Source organism: Erpetoichthys calabaricus, chromosome 2 (genome assembly GCF_900747795.2).
Source record: "Erpetoichthys calabaricus chromosome 2, fErpCal1.3, whole genome shotgun sequence".
NCBI lineage: Eukaryota > Metazoa > Chordata > Cladistia > Polypteriformes > Polypteridae > Erpetoichthys > Erpetoichthys calabaricus.
In genome coordinates this window covers 143,353,346-143,374,605 of record NC_041395.2, presented here as the reverse complement: position 1 = coordinate 143,374,605, position 21,260 = coordinate 143,353,346, and the positions used below count along the sequence as shown (strand labels likewise).

Below are 21,260 nucleotides of genomic sequence, written 5' to 3'. Positions count from 1 at the left end.
TGGTCTGGTATGAGTGGGTATGGGTCTGTGCATGGCATAATGTGCAGGCTTCTGTTCCCTATTAGTTTGTAATGATAAAATTGGATGTAAGAAATGAATTAATTATGGTTGGAGAATCTGCAAATCTTGCATTTTTCTGGGTCCCAAATATGTTCATTTTAGTTTAAATTGGGTCTCTAAAGTTTCCCATGAGAAATGAGTGTAGGTCAATGCATTAGTATGTCCTGGTTCTAGCTCCTTCTCAGCTTGTAATGGAGAAGGTGGGTTTAGAAAATTGAAGAGTTGTTGTTGAAGATTCCACATTATTATTTTTTCTGGGTGCTCAGATTTTTCTCTCACATCATGGAGATAATCATTAGTTGGTGGGACAGAGTGTGGGTGAGTATGTGTGCCCAGTAATACCCTGGTATCCAATCAAGTGTTGATGCCTATGTTGCACCTTGAATTTTAGAATAAGGGGGGCTGGAAAATGAACAATCACTTGGTTTGTGCCTCTGATATTGTCATGGCATTTGTTCTATTGCTTGTTATGAAGGCACTATATATTATAAAGTTGGTCTGAAGGTTGGCATTTTCTATGACACACATGGATATTTTTAGTGGAGCCTTATTATGGCCAACTCCATATGTGCTGTCTGCAGAGTGCTTTAAAACACTATTACTTTCAGCAGCCCATTTCTCACTCTGGGCAATACCATTCACCAATGGCAGACCCAGCTTGCTAACTGCTTGTGCATTCTGACCTTCTCTCTGCCTCTTCTCTTTAAAAAAAAAAAATGGGATGCTGGCTTTTTGATTCCTCTTCATACACCCCTTGGCTTTTAAATATCCTTTTCTCCCCATGCTCTATGTTTCTGTTCCCCTTTTGAAAAAAAAAATGAAAAAAGTGCAAATATTTGAATTGCGGTTACCGCTGTGAGCATGCTTTTCCGTTTCCTTGGCAACGCTGTTCATCTTTCTTAATGACTCCTGATTCCCATGTGCAGTTTCTTTTGTAAAATGCTTTTCTCTGACTTGCAGAACACCATGGTTTCCATAACTTTTAAGGCAGCTCCCTTTAAAGAAATACATAAAATGAGCCACACAAAGGATTGTTGCTACTTTACTGGCATATTGATGCATTGATGTAGTAAGTGTCCCAATATACAATACAGTGCATTGAACTCATTTTCTCTTAATCATTAATGTGCACCAGTCTGTCAACAATTCTTAACAAACAAAGCCAGGCAAATATTTCTCAGCGGAGGAATTAGGCCCTTCATTTATTTCTGCTAATAGTCAAATTCCCCTTTTGGGTTCCAGTGCTGAGTGACGTGTTAAGAAAAAGCTTTTAAGCCATATAAAGGCTACCTTAATGATAATCATTTTTCTTGTAGTGCAATATTTAAGTGACTCAATGCAATATCATTTCACCATGATTCAGCTTTCATTCTGCAACAGTTGTCTGTTATCGTTGACTTGATAAAAAAGTACTCTGATTGGTCGGGTTTTTCAGTCATTGGATCGTGGTGTGCTAGAGTCTTTCCCAGCATCAACACAGGCCCGGTCTTAGGTATTATGGGGCCCTAGGCGAAATTGGGGTCCAGGGGCCCCCTGAGGGGGGCGGAGCCCCCTGGAAGCTCTGCGAAATGCGTGAAAATTAGACCAAGGAGACGTTTTCTTGTAATGTTACGAGGTCATCACCCTGCTTCCCTTTTTTACCCGGAGTAGTTAGCTGCTACAATTTAGCCAGTTTGAACTGTTAAACATGCGATGGGAGGGGCGGGCCGGGGGCCTGGCGGCCGTCGATCCGGGGCCCCCTGGACGCCGAGGCCCTAGGCGGTCGCCTACTTCGCCTATGCCTAAGGCCGGGCCTAATCAACAACAGCAACATTTCTTTATATAGCACATTTTCATACACCAATGTATCTCAAAGTGCTTTACAAGATGGCAAAAGAAAGTTACAAGAAGAGAAAATAATTAATATTAGGCAATATATTAAAGAATTAATAACAACAAAACAAGGTAAGGCTACATATAATGCATCAACCACACCTGAAAGGGGTGCCAGTGCATTGTAGGGTGCTTTAATTTTCATGCCCATATTGACTCTCACAGATTCAAATAATCCCATCTGCAGATTTTTAGAATGTGGGAGGAAACATGAAAATTCTATGCACATATTGAGTGCGCCAGGAATCCGGCTGAAGTACTGAGGCTGGAGGCTGCAGTGTGAAGCCAGTACGTTACCATGTTGGTGAAAACTTATGGTGGTATTTATTTTACATAATACCATTCGTGTTGAGTACTTTATTAATCAAACCTTTGTTTTTATTTCAGTAGGCTTGAATGGCGGTAAAGTAGTTAACATAGCAGCATATGTGATCTGCAGTCCTGGGTGTGAATCATAACCCAACACCTCCCCCTGTGCAGTGTGTGTTTATGTCTTGACTCTTGGGTCTTAAATTCACATCCCAAAGACATGCAGGTTAGGTTAACTGGAGGTTTTACATTGGTCTCCTATGCATGAGAGTGGGTCTGTACAATGGACTATGGTCCGAGCCAGGGTTTGTTCCCTCCATTTGCCTAATGTCTTTAGAATAAGACCAGACCCCATGAGCCTAAAGTGGATGGCCTTGGAACCTTAGAAAATGGATGGATGCTAGACCTTTTAAATTGATTACTATACAAGCACTTTACAAAATGATCAATCAGTCTTTGACTTTGTGACTTTCTTGTGTAATTTTTGTTTGCATGTGATGATAATCACTGTGAATAGTAACATAATATACTTACACCCACTTAATGCAGTCCTGGGCTGCAAGGGGGTAAAACAAATCCTGATAATTGACCTCTGTAGCTCTGACTAGGATTAACTGTTACCTTTCACCATCACAGGGTACTTTGCTATAAACATTAAAGATCATTTTACTAATTTGGTTAAGTTGTACCGCACAATGAGTTCTGTCACACAGCACTGACCTGAAGGCACAATATCTAGTAGTATGGCAGCAAGTATATTCACAGTAAGATAAACTTTTAAAAAAGGGGAAAAAACATTAGAATGAAAATCAAGTATCCGAGCTTTTATATAAAAAAGAAGGTGAATAACAGGGAAAAATGGGTCTCTAGTTTCAACGTATATTCTTTGGTTAAATTGGGCTTTCTATTGATCTTGTTGAAGTGAGTCAGTTAAATAGCTCTGCCCCCTTTAAATTTGCTGATGGCCTAACAATTATCTTTGACTTTGCCTCAGCCTCCTTTCACTGCTTAAAGCAATCAGTCCTCTATTGTTTCCCAATCAACACATACACTGCGTGACACCCTTTCACAGGTATTTTGGATCGCTCTGATATATATCTACTTTTTTTCCCTGTTTTGTTCCCTCTCTTTAAAAATTACCCTTGAAATTCTGTGTTCACAATCTTTGCTTTCCTTACTGTTTTAATTTAGTAGTGCGCTGTATCACCAAATTAAAATAACATGGATTATATTCAAAGAACTGTTTGTTAGAATAGCAAGCGGGCTGCTTGAGTGTAAGCTGCTTACTGCCATTATACAGAAATGCACTCACAAGTCCCAGCTGACTACAACTTGGTGCATAAAACATTATGAAGTAAAAGTATTCTACTGTAAATGCAGATCCCTGAATTTTCTTTTCACCTTTGGGTATTTGCTTTAAATTAGGGTCAGGAGCGGCAGACGAAAGCAGTGCAGATAATTTAGAAAATGTCTTTGCCAGTTTGTAATCTGCAGTGGGGAACAATTTAGCTTTAGTGCTGTTATATTTTTGTCAATTTGTGCTGTTCAATGAATCAATCAATCAATCAAATCACATTTAAAAAAATGGCTCAATTTTCAGAAGAGAATAGATTTTAAAGGACAGTTATATAAAATATCTGATTTTCCTGAAAAACCTTATTGTCTAACTGAGAGAGACTCCTGAAAAAGCCATAATTAATAATTGCAGTTCATGACAGTTGTACTCACAGATTTATGTGTCACATATAACACTGTGCCATTCACTTTAATTATAGAGCCCACCCTAGTGCTAAGGGGTTGCTGGTGATCAGGGGTTTTTCTCGTCCTACTAGCACGGGTACATTTTTTATGCCGAAGGGGATCAGGTCTGGTTGGAGGCTCATCTGCTCTTTTTACTGGCACAGGCACATTTGATATGGCAGAAATGTTTGCTTTTGGGGTTCATCAGGTCTTAATAGATGCTCATTCACTCTTCTTATCGACATGGGCACATTTGGACAGTGGGGGTCTTCATCAGGTCTTGGTAGAGACTCATCTGCATTCTTCTTAACTCTCCTGGATTTGACCCTATGGGATGACATTACATGGGTTATTGTGATACAAGTAGCACTTTGGAATATCTCCATCAGATTTAGTTTATTGTTGGTTCTATAGACATACACCATACCGCAAAGGACATTTCAGTGTTTAGAATGATAATGGCTTAGGATCATAGCCAAATCAGTTGAAAGTGCATGTTACTGTATACAAAGTCACCCTTTACTTACCTTGGGCACAGCAGACTATAATGATGTTTTCAGGTTGATATCTCATAACTTCTCCCCAAATGACAAAAACAAATTTCTGTGAAAATATAACCCCACCCAGTAATGAAATCAAAAATGACAAACATTTTGGACACAAAATGTTTTTTACTCCAAGGCAGGGAATTAACATCATATCTTTTGACTTAAGGGCAGATGTGCTAACTAGGGAATCCATTCCCAGATGGGTTTATCCATTCCCGGGAATTTGGGAATCCCGCATGTCATTCCAGGGAATCCTGGGCTCCTGGGAATGACACAGTGCACGGGCATCTCACATGTGAACGGTTTTAGAACGAGCAACACTTATTTTTAATAAAACTACTGCAACATGTTGACACCAATAAAAGACTAACCTTAACTACAAGCAGTTCATGCTGTCATATAAGTACATGTATCTAGTTAGTTGCAGTAATAAGAGTGTAGAAAGCACAACGTGTCCAGCGTGCGGTCTTCCAGGCGAGAGCACACCTTCATGCAGAGTACGCCAGCCACTGAGAAAGCACGCTCTGCCTCCACTGAAGTAGGCGGCAGTCATAAGATACCGATACACTTGTTCTAAACAATGTCCGCGCTTGCTGTTGCTCTGAAACACAGCCGTTTCAGCTTTTACTGATTCATCCAGTTTCTTGTCATCATTCTGTGATGGCAAGTTTCTTAGCACAGATAATGCGATTGCAACAGACTGACGCATTGCAACTTCAAGTTGCTGTTCAAAGCTGTCAACAACACAGACGTCAATGAACTCTGCCCCATCCCGGCATTTCTGCACTGCAGAGTGCAGACTCCTCCCAGTCCACTGTGCTCAGTCAGCCGGGAGATTGACTGCTGCTGGTTTGTTGTTGACTGAATTAATCGGCAACACACTACACAGTGGGCCTAAAAAACATGCCACTTAATTATTTTCAGCTATAACTCTGTTATTTCTTGATCTATTTTTACACTTTTACACACTATATATACGAGCTTGGCCATTCCCATTTTTGGGAATTAAAAATGTCCGGGAATGGATTCCCTAGTGCTAACCACTACACTACCTCTTGGTGCTGATTTTTTGGGATACACCACCCCTTACTAATTCTTGTCAATCAAGACCGGATTCCACATTCCCTCCTATCCATCCATCTATCCATCCATTATCCAACCCGGTATATCCTCCTAAATGACTGAAGTTCATTTAAGAACTCCCTTCAATATGAGTTAAAGTTGAATTATCTGCCAATGGAGTTGGTCTCTTCTGGTACGGGAGATGGACGTCTGAAGCAGAACTCCATTAGCAGCTGTGTTATTTTTTCTGTTTTCTTTATCACCCTGAGGTATTCTGTATTTACTTAACCCAAGGATGCTCAATTATAGTATATCCAAGTATATAGTAACATGACCAGCAGACATATGGTTCAGAAAAATACGGAAACAACATCTAAAGCTCCATCCAAGCCTAGACACACATCAAGCCCAAGATCAACTTCAAGGTATGGCCTTTCAGAAACTGACCTGGAACAGATGGGCAAAAGTACAGATTTCTTGGGACCGGATGCTACTGCATCATCTCCAGTTGAGAGCGAACATGGGAGCGATTGTACAAGCGAAACGGGCCAGGATAGCTCTTCAATTCCAGAAGATTCATTGAAACTGAAAATGGCCTTATCTTCCACATTGTCAACCACTCCTCGTGTGCCAGAATAATCTTCATTGGTGGCGCATGGGGAAGACCGAAACGAGTTGTCCGTGCTGAAGGTAATGATCGCCATGATGGCTACTGCTCAAGTCATGAAAGAGGTCAAAAACTATTTAAAGCATTATCTGCCAACTGAATCAGTTGTTCTTTGGTCGAATACTTTAGTATGATGCGTGCTATCTACTGAAAAATGTATCTAGCCAGGTTCCGGTAGTAGTGTAGTGGGTAGGATACACACCCTCAATCAGGAGGCCTGAGTTCAATTCCCATGCATGACCTTAAATGTTTTCTTTAATAAAAAAATTACCTTCAATATATCTGTGAATACTTCATGCCATTGCTTGTGAGGTTTTCCATGGTGCACACTTAGATGAATAACTCTCACCTGAATAAGCCTCTTTTTCCAGTCAACATTCGGTCTCTTCCACACACAGAAAGTGTTTCATGTTAACTCAAGATAGTCTTAGCCAATCCACAATTATACACACACTCTTGATATTTGCAGTGATTAGCCATCAATTACATTGGTAATATGAAAAAAAAAAAAGTTCAAGGGGCTGTGACATATACAGTATGTGCATTGAGTACCTGTGACTTTAAGTGTGAAATTGACCTGATCCATGTAATATTACACAGCTTGGAACAGTTTACAACTTTATTTAATTGTCATTAAATAAACAATGTTTCAAAGACAGTGGCATTTTTTTCAGTAGTTAATCAAGTTATAATAATAGTAACAGAAAATAAACACATCTGCTATTCAGAAAGTGAGAGAGGCTACATGGCAATCTATAGCAGAAACCACATAATCCATTTTAAGTTTGCAGGATGTTTCCATAAAGTGCATGACAAGAAATAAGGCAGATCTGAAGGACACACTTTCTAGAAGAGCAAAGAGCAACGTGCACAGTCTGCTCCCCATCTTCATCCATGCCACTTTCATATTATTATTACATGTTTAACCTGAATGTAATTGAGGAGCACTCTGGTCTATTGACACACAGACAGTCCCTGAATTTTCTTTTTTTTTATACTTTTATTGATTTTAATTAGAAACGGATAACATTCCATACAGTCAAGTCAAATTTATCAAATCAAAGCAACCCCCACCCAAGAGAAAGAGAGAGGAGCCAGCAACAGAAGCTACTCTATGAAAGGAGCAAGAAAAGAAGGGTACCCTTTCCCCTAAAATGGAAGCTTATTCTAAAATGTTATTAATTAGATCTCAGATCCTCTGAGTGAGAATTAGATTTTTTTTCCAATTTCAAGTAGTATAGAACATCGGTTACCCACTGACTTAAGAGTGGTGGGGTGGGATTGGAATCTTCCAGTTGAGGAAGATAAGTCTATGTGCTAATAATGTAGTAAAGGAAATTACAGTTTGTTTGTCCTTCTCCACTTTAAGGCCGTCTGGGAGTACACCAAACACAGCTGTTAATGGGTTAGGAGTGATTGTGATACCAAGGCTGTCTGATAGGCATGCAATGACTTGTTCAGGATGTTGTTAATGTGGTGCTATCTGAGTCTTCAAGACTGATCAATAATTCTTCTGGAATAGAACAAGGTGAGGCAAATAGGGCAGGTTCTGTCTAGGAAGGTTTTTAGCTTGAATGTAGTGGAGGAATTGTGTTGATGAGAAGTTGTATTTCAAAGACAGTATCTATGTTCAGATCTCTAAGTATTTTAATCCCAGACATTTTCCAGACATTGAATAGGGTATATGTTTGAGACGGTGGAAAAAGGTGGTTGTTAGGTAGAGGTGCAAAAGATAGAAGCTTTTCTGTCTTAAAGTGCTTCCTACATTGGTTCCATATTCTGAGAGAAAGAAAGGTAACTGGAATTTTAGTGTAATGATGGTAGTTTGTATTAACTGGGGCATAGAGTAGAGAATATAAAGAAGTACAGCAAGATTTTATTTCTTGTGAATATTCATCAATTTGTGTCGATGTCCAGGTCATTATGGCTTGTATATTTGCCACCCAGTAATAAAACTGAAAGTTGGGTAGTGCCATGCCCTCTTCTGCTTTAGGTCATTGTAGTGTCCCCCTTTGGATGCGTGAATGTTTTGAATTCCAAATAAATGTAGTTATGATTGAGTCCAATTTCTTAAACAATGATTTTGTTAATGTATACGTTGATGCTGTGAAGTAGGAAGAGCAGCTTGGGAAGGACAGTCATGTTTATTGATTTTTCCATTGGAATTGTATTCTTTCTAGCATACAAGCAGCATGAAAAATGATTTTGTGTTTAGTATAGTATAGTACCTCCAATATACTGTATATCATTTTAAGCACCTCACATTATATTACAGTATGCACTTTAAGTGTGGAACAGGCAGAATATGAATAACATTTATGATATTGTATGCCTTTATTTGTATATCTGCAAACTTCTGCTGTTTTGCTTTACCAAATCTCAACATATTAATAAAGCTCTAGCCATACATCTTGACTTACCATAGGTTAGAACTCACTGAAGAAGACATCATTATTTATTTATAAATAAAATAGACCTGGTTAATTTTACTTTACAAATAATAGTGTGTGATTGTCAGTGTATGCAGTCTGTATGTAAAAGCTTTAGGCACCCTATGGAATTTTTCTTTAGTTATTTTACATTACTGTGTCAGTAGAAAAGAGCACATTTTAGATGTCAAAATATTAATATTGCAAAAAATGAGTGTGCATCTGCATGTGTGCTTTCTTTTCTTTTTAAAATATTTTTTATGTATAGTTACATATTAAGTAATAGACCACTTTTTAAGAACTCAGCAATTTTAATCAAAGAAGAAGTGTGTAAATTCCATGGTGTTTGAGAGGTTATAGTACTTTGACCATTCAGCAGGGCAACATGGAGTAAAAGATTCATACACTTGTTACTTTCTAGGTCACCACTTGGCAAAGCTCTGAGTTTTTAGTTTTATTTTTTAATTCTTTAAAGTACATATCCATGTGGTTTATTAATGGTTTTAATATGATTTAATATGTGTCTCCACTTTGCTACAAGGTCCACATCTGGATATTTAAACAATTCTGCTCATACACACACAGAGGCCTTTTTAAAATCATTAATCAATCTAACTGCACAACTTTGGAAAATTTGAGGAAAGGAATGTATCCAAGAAAATAAAAATGAAACACACAGACACAGGGAGAGAATTTAATAGAATTCACAATTTTCCATGATTTATTTTACTTTCACTACCACAATTTAGTATTTACTTCTTCCAGATGCCCCCCTTGTTTTCACTTGAATGCGGTGTTGATCTTGTGGCCATTTAAGATTCCAGTGTGCTTTCCCCACATATTGTATTTACAGACTTCTAATATCGTTAGCCATGGCACCAATGTTCATAGGCCCAGATTCAGTTTCTGGAACTGGTCTTCTCGTAGCTTTCCAATTTTATTTAAAGCCAATGGTTTTAATTGTTTTTCCTGTGCATCTTGTAGCAGATTATTATTATTATTATTATTATTATTATTATTATTTTGTAGTGTACATGGTCTTAGAAATGTTCTGATTCTCCTATCTTTTCCTGATAGGATCATGTGGTAATGAGAACTATTTGCTTTTATTTGCCATTAAACTCTTACTGACTTCAACAAATTTCCAAAGTTGTCCCTCTGTAGTACAACAGATTTGTAGTTCATGTGCCTTATTAGGTCACATGTGGCTACTTGTCAGAGGATCACAGTTCTTTCTGTTCATGCAGTTAATTTTCAAAGCTTTCAGGAGGGGTGTCTTTTCACATTGGCAACATAGTTCACAGAATGTGAATATAATTTGACTAGACCTTTTAAATTTAAAAAAAAAAAATTCCTTAAGTCTGTAAGCTTAAAACTTCCAGTCTTTTAGGTGTTGAGTAATAGTGCCTCACAACCACAGCATGAGCACCATTAACATATTCTGATTCTTATTAGTAGGCCTAATATTAGAGGTTGGGTTTTTCCATTACCATTACATATTACAGCATAATTTCTGGCAAGACAATTTTTGGTTTCATTTCAATATTTTAATTTGAATCAGATTATCTATCTATCTATCTATCTATCTATCTATCTATCTATCTATCTATCTATCTATCTATCTATCTATCTATCTATCTATCTATCTATCTATCTATCTATTGTGGAAATTGGCCCGGACACAGACAGGCGGACAGCGATGGTTCACCCAATACACGATTATTATACATTATTTACACAAGTGAAACACACACAACCCCAAAACTCCCCCAACATCCAGGCCTCACAATGCTTTGCCTTTCTCAGGTCCGCCTCCACTCCTCTCCTCAAAGACTTTGTCTGTCATCCTCCCGACTCCAGCCATCGAATGGAGGGAGGCGGCCCCTATTATATACACCCGGACGTGCTCCAGGTGCCTCCCGATTAGCTTCTGCTGGCACTTCCAGGTGTGGCCGAAGTGCTGAGGGCCAGGGCTCCTCAGGCATTGGGGCGCCCCCAGGCGGTAACCACGGGCCCCTATAGGGTTGAGCTTCTAAGCTCTGTTCCCATGGTCCCTAAAGCCACCAGAGGTCGCCCCCTCGTGGTCTGGAGGAGGTGTAATCCCTCCTCCGGTCCTTCCGGGCATCCCGGCTAGGTGCCACCCTCAGCCGCTTGCCACACTATCTGTCTACCCACATTTGTATATAATTCACCAGTTTACACCTCAATATTATATTTAACGAATTTAAATAGTGAGCCCATCCATAACATCGTTGTTATGATTTCACTACTTAATTAATATTTTTACACTTTGTCTTTTTTGGGTCGCATATTCTCAGTCATTCATTGGCTTTTCAATTAGAAGCTTCAGTTTGTTTTTGTTAGTTTTATTTCACTGTTATTTAATTTTCATCATCACCATTTTAGTCACCTGTTGTTAGCGTGGCTCCTGCATTTCCAGGAGTTTACACTCAAAGGTCATAACCTTTGACAAGTCAATTGTGTAAAGGTCATTCAAAAAGTTCATTTCCTTATCCAAGTTGGCAGACTCCAAAACCCTTTTTGTCAATATTTCTTTTCTGCAGAACATCCCCTTTTTATAAAGTTTACTCTGGTCTCGACTTGTGTTAGTATTTTTGACTTTGATTTTTGTCTCTATTCCTGGTGCCTGGTTATGTATTTGCTCTATCTTTTGCTGCCCATATATTTCTGTATATTTCATGGTCTGAATGACTAAGGCCATGATTTTGGATTTTTTTGCCTTGCATTATTTATTACGTTGGACTTTTTATTATTATGTTAATAATAATGTCTGCCATCTTTGTTCTGTTTTTTGGAGGCTTGCCATCTTATTTCTATTGTCTGAATGGCTGTGGCCATATTCTTTGGAGGTTTCTATTTCCATTGCCAGTCTGGTGACCCATAAAACACAGCGACATGCTAATATTGATGTCCAAGTTTATGGATGCTATACATTATTGTGCAGTAGCCAGTGCTAAAAATACTTTCAGAGGGACAGGATTTTTTGGCATGTTTATTAAACTGTGCTTTGAGTTTTGCACATTTTGCTTTAGTGACCTGATATTTTTTCTTCTGGTTTTGACCTTTTGCCTGTTTTTTGATTTTGATTTTGTCTGGCATCTCCTGGTTCTTTCAGTTCTTTGTTTCTTTTTTTGATATTACTTATTGTGTCAGTACAACAAACAAACATAAGCCATTAGTTTCTTTTTGTGGTTGAATGGTAAAGGTTGGAAATTCTAGACTGATTCAGAAATCAAAAACAGGTAATGGTCAATGCAGACATTCTTAATGGAGCAAAGTTGTGAGGGAACAAAAGCTAGCAATCTGAAATTCTTATTTAATTATAAGATGTGTGAGTAATTTAAGATACAAATAAGGGGAATTCTCAATCCTTTGCTTTAAAATAATGTGAACAATACCACCAGCAGGTTTATTTGTAACAAAATTTGTTCCTGCAAAACAGTGTAACATGAAATCTAGTGAGATAATCAAGAATGCAACAAAAATAACAAGGTACATAAATCTACAGGGTACTAGAGAGGTACCCAATAGCAGATACCAATCCATCATCTACATCTTGATTGGGACTGATTGTGCTGATTGGGACCATCATCAAAATATGATGAGCAAGATGTGATGTGACCTTAAAACATTTTTCTGTTTTTCTCTAAGATATTCTACCACATAGAAACCACAAATTAACTAAAAAACCTTATAGCTTCCAGTTGAACAGATTCATTGTAGAAATGTGTCCTTGTCCTTTTCCAGACTCAGAACATTGATCTATTTATTTTCAGAAACTGTTACTGGTGCTGGAGCCTATGTAACCAGCTTCAAGAGAAATATAGGATGAGGTGCCAATCCAACACAGGCTACACTCATGCACACACTCAAGTTCACTCATGACCTAATAAGCAATAAATTCAGATCGGTAACTCAAACCCTCCGTTCACATTTGTCTCTCCTTGCATCCCTGCACTGCAGTGGCCTCTGGCATGTGTTTATTATTTCTATTTTGTGGCAATTATTCTTGTTCTATTAGGTTAACAGGCTGTGGCTGAATAAAAACAAAAAATACCGTCTTTTAGTCTTATCTGTTTAAGCATTTCACTATGTTTGCCTTTTCACAAATCTTCCACATGGAAGCTGAATGTAGGGGTGAAAGAAAAATGGGGATGCAGTTGATATTGACTCAGCAACAGATTAACCACCATTGAAAACCTAGTAGAATCTCAGTGTGTTTTGTTATCACACACCAACTAATATGTGTGCCTATTGTGGTTTAAACTTTACTTGCGTAACTGTAGCTATACAATGTCGAAAAGTTTGATGATTTATTTGCCTCTCACTTTATCAGTGTACCCATTTGTTTAGAATCGATCACACCTTTTGCAAGTTAAACAGAAACCCTCACAATATCCTGATCTTGCCACCTTTCTAAGGAAAAAAAAAAGTTTAAGACTTTCAGCACAACTTCTTAGTGGTGAATGGACAGAGGAGTATATGCCGTAAATAAAATACACATTTTATAGAAACTTCCAATTCTATGCAGACACAGCAATGTTAACATTCAGTGTACAGCTGTATGTCAGTTCACAGGAAAAACAAAGCCCATCTCTGTCTTCTCCACTACCACCTAACATTCTTAGCTCCTTCTCACCTTCTCTTCAGCTGCTTTGTTCTGATCCACAGAGCCTGTCATTCATTTCTCTCACTTTGACTCATTAAAATTTCGGACTGCAGCTCCTTTCATTCAACTTCATCAGGGTCAGATGTCTGGTCGCATGTGCAAAGTCAGCGGTCACCCCAGATTGCACAAGGCCATCTTCATACTTAGCAGCCTTCTGGCATCCCCAGCCATCACTTTAGATTATCAACCTGACAGATACCATAAATCATAAGTACATTGCCCCTCAGCTAGTGTAACACTGGCTTCCGTCTCGTTTTAGGAAAATCTTTAAGACCCTGCCACTGGCTTAAATAGCTCTTAAAATCCAACTCTGTTTATGGGAGTTTTTAATGCTTAAAAATTACAGCTTACTCTTAAGTCATAAAATTTACATTATTTTGTAATTCTGCTGATAATCAAAGTACTGTCTGTAGAATTATCTTCCAGCAAGCAAGAAAAGGATACATTGCTCTTAATATTAAAAATCAGGCTGAAAGCCCAATAAATTAACATAGTCTGCTCCAGTATGGGGCATGGGTGCATGTGGTTTAGGATTCATTTTTGTCCATTGTTTAATTTATAGTCATTCATGAACTGGGAACACTACACAGCAAAAAGATCAGCTTTAGACAACTATATGCTTTCAAGTGTTTAAGGATTTGAAAGAACTTTGCTGGTTTTCTGCCTTTAAATGAAGCCCTAATCACATCTATGTGTTTTTATTTTTTAAATTATTTTCTTGTTAGATTTTGATCTAGTTTGGTGTTTGATTAAGCATTGCCTACCTAAAGAAATGGAATTAGAAAACTGTTACACATCAGTAAGTACGCTATATTAAATATGAAGTCATTAATGCCAAATGTCCTTTGCTTGGGCAGTATAGTTAAATTTAAGTGGGACAGGCTGGATGGTTACCAATCTTACTGTATATATCTCAAACTTTATCTTTATGTTAGGATTATGGATCCCACCAGTGCCGGTGCTAGGCTAAGCTTATTAGTGCACCAACCGACTGTTTGGTAGCTAACCCGTGCAGCTGGGTGTCCCCTAGGCGAATGCCTAATTTGCGTTAAAGGTGGTGCCAGCCATGGGTTCCACTAGCTTGTTATTCTGTTATACAGTATATGCAATTTTTTATTAGTCATCTCTTGTGCCATTTATTTTTAGGAACCATTTATTTGCCAAGTTTTTCTATTTTTGTTGCTTTAAAGTTTAGAAGTATACTCAGTGTCTGTAGCCAGTCCTGTCTGAACAGCACTGTATAGAATTTAACTGTGCTTACTGCATTTTCTTCCACTTTGGTATCTGAAACCACTGCAATGGGTAGCAGACGTCATGTACTGTTTGTTTTGCCCCATACTTTATTAAAGCTAATTGCTGTAATATGCTTACTAATAGTGTGTATTATGCAATGCACTATTTTAAAAGATTGTTTACTTGAAATGGTTGATCAATTAAAGTAAAAGAGCAGCTAACATAGACTTCAAGAATATAAACTCCATTGTCAAGCTTTGAAGAGGAGAATTAAAAATCTGTGCTTAGCTTGGAGTGAAGTGCATCTGTGGCCTCTTGCTAAAATCATGTTTATTAGACACTTCTAACATAACACAATCAAGACAAATCAGCTTAATCTCTGTAATGCTATTAAAACACTGGAAGCAGGCATGTTGTTGCATATAGGAAGGCAGCAAATGGAATTGCCGCCTTGTTATGAGCTGGTAATTTGATTAACCGGTCTGTTACTGTCTTGTCAATCTAAACTAAATGAAATAGACTCCAGCAGATGATGTGGCCTCTCGCACTACCACTTTGTTCAGTTTACATCCAGCAGAACTAGAGCTTTATTTATAATCTACAGAAGCTGGCTTTTAGGCTGTAGGCGCCAGTTGGCTGAAGATAAGACTTAATAAGAAAGGAAATTGATTTTTCTGGAAGAGATTTGAATATGATATGGCGACAGAATATTCGTTAAGAGCTTAATGTTCACAGTTTATGAGAGATGCATACCCTGCCATAGTTTACTAGTTTCCTTAATCTTAGTTTTACTCAAACATCTATGTTATCAAGTGTATCTGGCAATAAGAAAAAGAAGACCTGTTTTTGTATACAAAAGTATTTTGTTTTGCATTGCAGCTATTTTTGTGTTTTGAGCTCAGTTTTTAAAACAAATACATGGTGCTAGAATGCTTTCTTATTAGTACCTAGCTAGGTTTTACTAAAATGCAAAAGCTAAAAAGGGGTGCATTTTAAAAGGAATGGAAACTTTTCTCTCAGGCAGAAATTAAAAAGTTGGCTAAAACAGGTGTGAAAGTGAGGGTTGGAGAATGAGTTAGGTGATAACTGGAGATCAGTTGAACAAGGCTGCCTAAAGCAGCTGATGTGATCTGAGGTTCAGAATAAGCTTCATTCAGAGCAGGAGGAAACTTTGCCATCTACTGCATTGGTATGAAGTTGGATCAGAAATATTCTCTCCGTTTATACACAGAAGGTGACTTTTGCTTGGGATGGCAGTAATACAGGAATTTGCTGCTTTGGCATATGATATAAGATGGTGAGTGGGCAGTTACAACTGAAATGTAGTGCATACTGCCCATCACTGGCTACTGCATCAAAGATTCTCTAATATATGCAGAGGAGCCAAAAGTGAGTGGGTAACTCAATCTTAAGGCTGAATTTGCTTCATGGTTAATTTTGTTTTCCCCCTCCCAATAGCTATGCCAATAAAAATGCATAATTTTTTTATTTTTGATTTGATATATTTTGTTAGTCCCCAAGAAAGTATTGTCTTTTTCCATGACCTTTGGGGGTCAGAGTGCAGGGTCAAGCATTGTACAGATTTCAGGTTAAGGGTTTTACTCAAGGGCCCAACGAAGTAGGATCCCTTCTGGTAGTAACAGGATTTGAACTGGCAGCCTTCTAGATTCCAGAGCAGATCCTTAGCATCAGAGCCACCACTCCACCATGTCTAGTCTCTTGAAACTTTGACTTACTCTGTATCTCTTCTTCCACATTTTTCATTCTGTTGGATGTTGTATCCATGAATTTGAGAGGTCAAGGGAAATTCAGCTACTGTATGTTTAACTGTTAAGTGTGTCTCTAAGATTTAAGGGAAGGATGTATTTGTTGATGTTTGGCAGTATTTAATCTGATTGCTGAAGAGAAATGTTTCCTTCACCCATCTTTAAAACTTCTTTATATAATTAAATGATTGATGGGGGCCAAAGAGTGTCTCTATAGCACATGTCAAGAGGCAGTAACCAAACCTGGATGACACACCATACCATCACAAGGACCTTCCCAGGAACAACTACGCCAGTACTTACTTATACCAGACCAATTATTTAAAGTGTCCAACTAACCAAAATGAACATCTCTATGATGTAGGAGAATAATGAGTGCAATTAGGGAAAACCTATATAGATACAGAGACAAATTTGGAATTTTCCTGTAGACAGTGACCAGACCAGGGGCCTCATGAAAATGTTGCGTACTTCCATTTTATCACTCAAATCCTAAACTTGGCATAAAGCCACGCACATTTTCACGCTAGCTCAAACCCTGGCGTACGCAAGTTCTCTGCTCGGTTTGGCAAACTGGCAGCACCCAGCGTCAAAGCAGTGCTTTTTTTCCAGTGTGGTTTCCCTTTCTTTTTTAGATCCACATCCCTGACGCGGCTTTATCATATACACTGAAATTAACTGCATATTGTTTATTAGTTTAAGGCATCTGATTGTAATTAACCTGTAACAGTATAATGGTCCACGGAATGGCCAGACTATTCCAAATACCATAGCTGCTTTAGCGTTGTTACTCTCACTGCACCTTCTTCTTCTTCTTTCAGCTGCTCCTGTTAGGGGTTGCCACAGCGGATCATCTTTTTCCATATTACTCTAACTGCACCACTCAGAGTATTTATATCACTGTGTCTGAGTGTGGAATCACAACTCTACAGCAGCTGATCGGAAAGACAATTATCGGTATGCAGCATCAAGCACACACTGACTCAGCCATGCTGCCTATTTGAACTGCTCTCATACGGCAAACGGTTCAGAACCTCTCCTGTACAAACCTCGCGGTTCAGAAAACAGTTTAATCCCAAGAACTGTAAATGCACTCAATCAGTCCATCAAGTGCTCCTTGTAGAACTGTTTGTACTTATCAGTACAATTACTTCACTTTAAACTTGCGATACAGTTATAATATTGTACAACCTGTGCCACTTTATAAAGCGCGTATTTACATATGATGATGATATCATTTTTAAGATGAAATGCAGCAAAATATGTTTATTACATTATACAGATAAAATGTTAACATCATTTAAATAATCTGTATTTTTAATAATTAAACATGTGAGGACACGGTGTCGCAGTGCTAGCATGGAGCTGGCGCCTTGTTCAGGGATTGTTCCTGCCTCGCACTGTATTCTTGCTGAGGCTGGCATGACACTGGAAGGATAGATGGATAGAATAATTAACCATGTACTACAAAGATATTTCAATGTTCCTTAAAATTTTTGAGGAATCGGAGTTTTAAGCTTACAGATGGCTTAACGTCTATTACTGAGCTGATTGTGTGGCGATTGTGTACTTGGAGAAAGAGAAGGAAGGACAGGAATTGGGCGTTAGTACGTTTGAAAGAGACAGTACTGCTGCAATAAATTATTTAATCAAAGGTCGCGCAGCAAGCATCTTGTGTAAGGCAGGAACAATCTCTGGATGTGTGCCAGTTTGTCACTATCACTGTGCCACCGTGTTCCCATGTTTAATACATGTTTCACATCTCAGTATTTAAATTATTCAGAGAACTGTAATATCACCCCTTCTTCAGGCAAGATGTAATCAAAAGATTACATCTAAAGATTAAAGTTGACATTTCAAGCTTTTTTCCCACTGTGTCCCTATTTTTTTTTTCTCTGTACCCTAATAAGCTTTCATATGACACTCAGATGGTGGGCTACGACTCGCCTTTTCACATCGACTTTGATATCTGACAACTTCTTTTTTATTTTGGGCAGTGTGCTACTTTGTGAACTTGAGCTTTTGAGTTTTTCCAACACTCTATGTCACTCGATCAACTTCCTTTTGTTGTTTATACCACTGTTTAAACCAACAAATATTAAGTTTTTCCTTGCCTCCACTTGGTATTCACTGAAATTCTTCTATCTTCCCCCGTGCTTTTGCCATTGCCTTTTCACAGAACGCTAAGCTTAAGGGCTATTTATATTGATTTGCATATTCAAAGATGTGTAATTCTGGGAGGAGTTAGGGACTGGCAGCAGGTGCGTGCACGTGCGTTACTTTTCATGCTGACTGTGGTTTATGGAGCGGAAGAACGTGGAAGTTGGCGTTTATGCATCTGGATTTTTTTGTGCGTACACACATTTCCGCTTTTGTCCATGCGCCGTGTTTTAGTGTGAATTCTAAACACTGCGTTATGCATGAGGCCCCAGGACTGGAACACAGAATTCTGGAGCTAAGGCAGCAACTTAATACCTTAACACTGGATAATACATAAGTTATAGGGAAGCATAATACAACAAATATTTGAAAAAGGGTATGTTTTTATAGTGGAGAGCAGAAATACATTTACAGTACAGGTTATTGGTGTGCATTGTGTATGTATATATTATGTATGATTGACACTACCTTGTGACCTCTCTTTCAGACTAATTTTGCATTGTTAGGATGCAATATGTGTATGCTGCTGCTTTATTGGTTTCATATTTTTAAGAAACAGAAGCTAAATGGAGAGCAGTTTGTTGTGAAAGCTCCAAGGTCAGATGTACAGTATATGCAGGGCAATTAAATGTACCCTTTGTCACAGCAAATGCAAGGACATTAAAGGAGGGGAAAAAGGAAGTAGTACAAGTATAAAAAACTGAGCGAGTATTTTGCTGATGTAAAAACTTCTTGACACCTCACTTTCCAAAATAATCTATTGTTGCTCATTCTTAGTAGGCGTCTTTACTACTGGCCATAAACAATGTGGAAATAAGTGAATAAATAAAAGTGAGCATAGTCTACACTTCTGGACAGGATAGAAGCTATTTCAATAATGAATTAATTTTATTGTAGGTGAAAAGTGCTGGTTAAACTGTTAAGTAAATAGCCTTTAAAAGAAGCCTTGCCTCCTCTATATGCACCATAAATGTATAATATGTCCTCCTGTCTGTCTGTATTTTATCTGCATTATTTTACCAAAGGATTTATTAGTGATCGGGAATAGAAGAAAATATCTTTCTACATAAATTTGTAGAGGTGATTAGTCAACACTGCAGAACATTTTCTAGCAACAACCAATGACTCTACCCATCATAATTAACCCTTTATTGATTAGGTTTCTGAAAGTCCTTAGCAACAGTAATAGTGACAGCATAATTCTTCATCTTTTTCTAGTACTGCAGTCACTGTTAAAGTTAGTCTATGGCCCTTACACATTGACTGGCATTCAATGTAAACAATATAGATCATACAAAAAAGGCAATTGGCACAGAATCAAACTAGATGTGCAAGGATGCTAATGTAGTGCAGAAACAGTGACAAAAATACTGAGCTGCTTTCCTTTGCTAATGAAGGGTCATACGGAACCGAAATCATTTAGTTTTTTTTTCCCAAATTTGTGAGATAATCATAACTTTTATTATATGTCTCTTTTGAGGTTATTTCCAATTTTAATCAGCATCGAAAATTATTTCTTTTATATGTATATATACACACAAAGTACTGTATATGCATGCTTATTTATACTGTAAGCAACTGATTTTTTCTAAACCTCAAATAACATGTGGGGAATTATTGTAGATGTTCTTATTAGAAGTAGATTCAGCAGCGGAAAATTACAATTAGGCCACTTTGTTGCAATCAACTTTGAAGAATGATCATTATGATAAGGTCAGCATATACCTCATTGGAAGGCAGTAACATGCTCATTAGTTGTATTCTTAGCATTGTGTTAAAACTGGATGCCACTTGACACGTCTCACTATATTGCACAGGTCTGCATGACTGAAAAACTAACACCATTCATCTAGACTTACACTTTTTCTTTCTTGTATTTCAGGCATTTCTCACAGAAGCAAGAAGAGAAGATTTCTATTGCGAAATCCCTTGCAGAAAAGTGGAGAGAACTTGGATTATCTGAGGTCCAATTGTTCAATTACACTGTGCTCCTCAGTCTTCCTGGTCCCTCACCCAGCAATATTACTGATAAAGGCACTGGACAATGTTTCCTTCCTGAAGGAAGAGCATGCAATACCTGGGATCAAAAATCTACTGCTAATGAAGACCTGCTTTATAACTATGCATCCTACTCTGCACAGGGCACACTGGAGGTAATGGTCAGGACTGTTGGTTGGTTATTCTGAGGGTAATGACCGTGGGCCTCATTTATTAGACTTTGCATGGATTTGACCGTGATTATATGCGTGCTGCAAAAAACCAGGAAAATGCATATGCCAGATCAGATTTATAAAACCTGGCATATGCACATTTCTACACAATTTCCCCTTTATAAATCACAATCACCTTGTAAATATGCATAAGTGAACGTGCTTAAAATGCAGGCCAGAACCATCCATATATGGAACCTAATAATCAACCTCATGCATATACATTCACGATGCTGTAGAATTTCATTGACTGGTAGAGCTATCTTCCTCCTGACACATCGAGACACCATCTCCTACACATTCAAGAGTATCTGGTTGTTCTCCGCAACTAAGCACACAAGATTATGCACAGTATTATAGTGCCTTTCCTCTGCATTCTGGGGGTTCTGGGAAAGGTGTTAGGCGCCAGTGTCTTAGCGGTTAGCTACTATCATTTGACACATGTAATGGCATGATTTCTGTTATATTGAACAGTACAGGCCAAATGAAGCACTGAGGGTTCACCCAGTTGCGT

At 38.1% G+C, this 21,260-nt stretch overlaps 1 protein-coding gene across 2 annotated transcripts in view; it reads left to right on the top strand.

Moving 5' to 3' along the window:
- Window positions 1-21,260, top strand: part of LOC114646412 (inactive N-acetylated-alpha-linked acidic dipeptidase-like protein 2) — a 1,943,185-nt gene that overhangs the window by 947,862 nt on the left and 974,063 nt on the right. For both annotated transcript variants that reach the window (XM_051923949.1, XM_051923950.1), the window contains one exon: window positions 20,419-20,689. In XM_051923949.1, coding sequence (XP_051779909.1) covers window positions 20,419-20,689 — 271 coding nt within the window. The remainder of the gene's footprint in view (window positions 1-20,418; window positions 20,690-21,260) is intronic.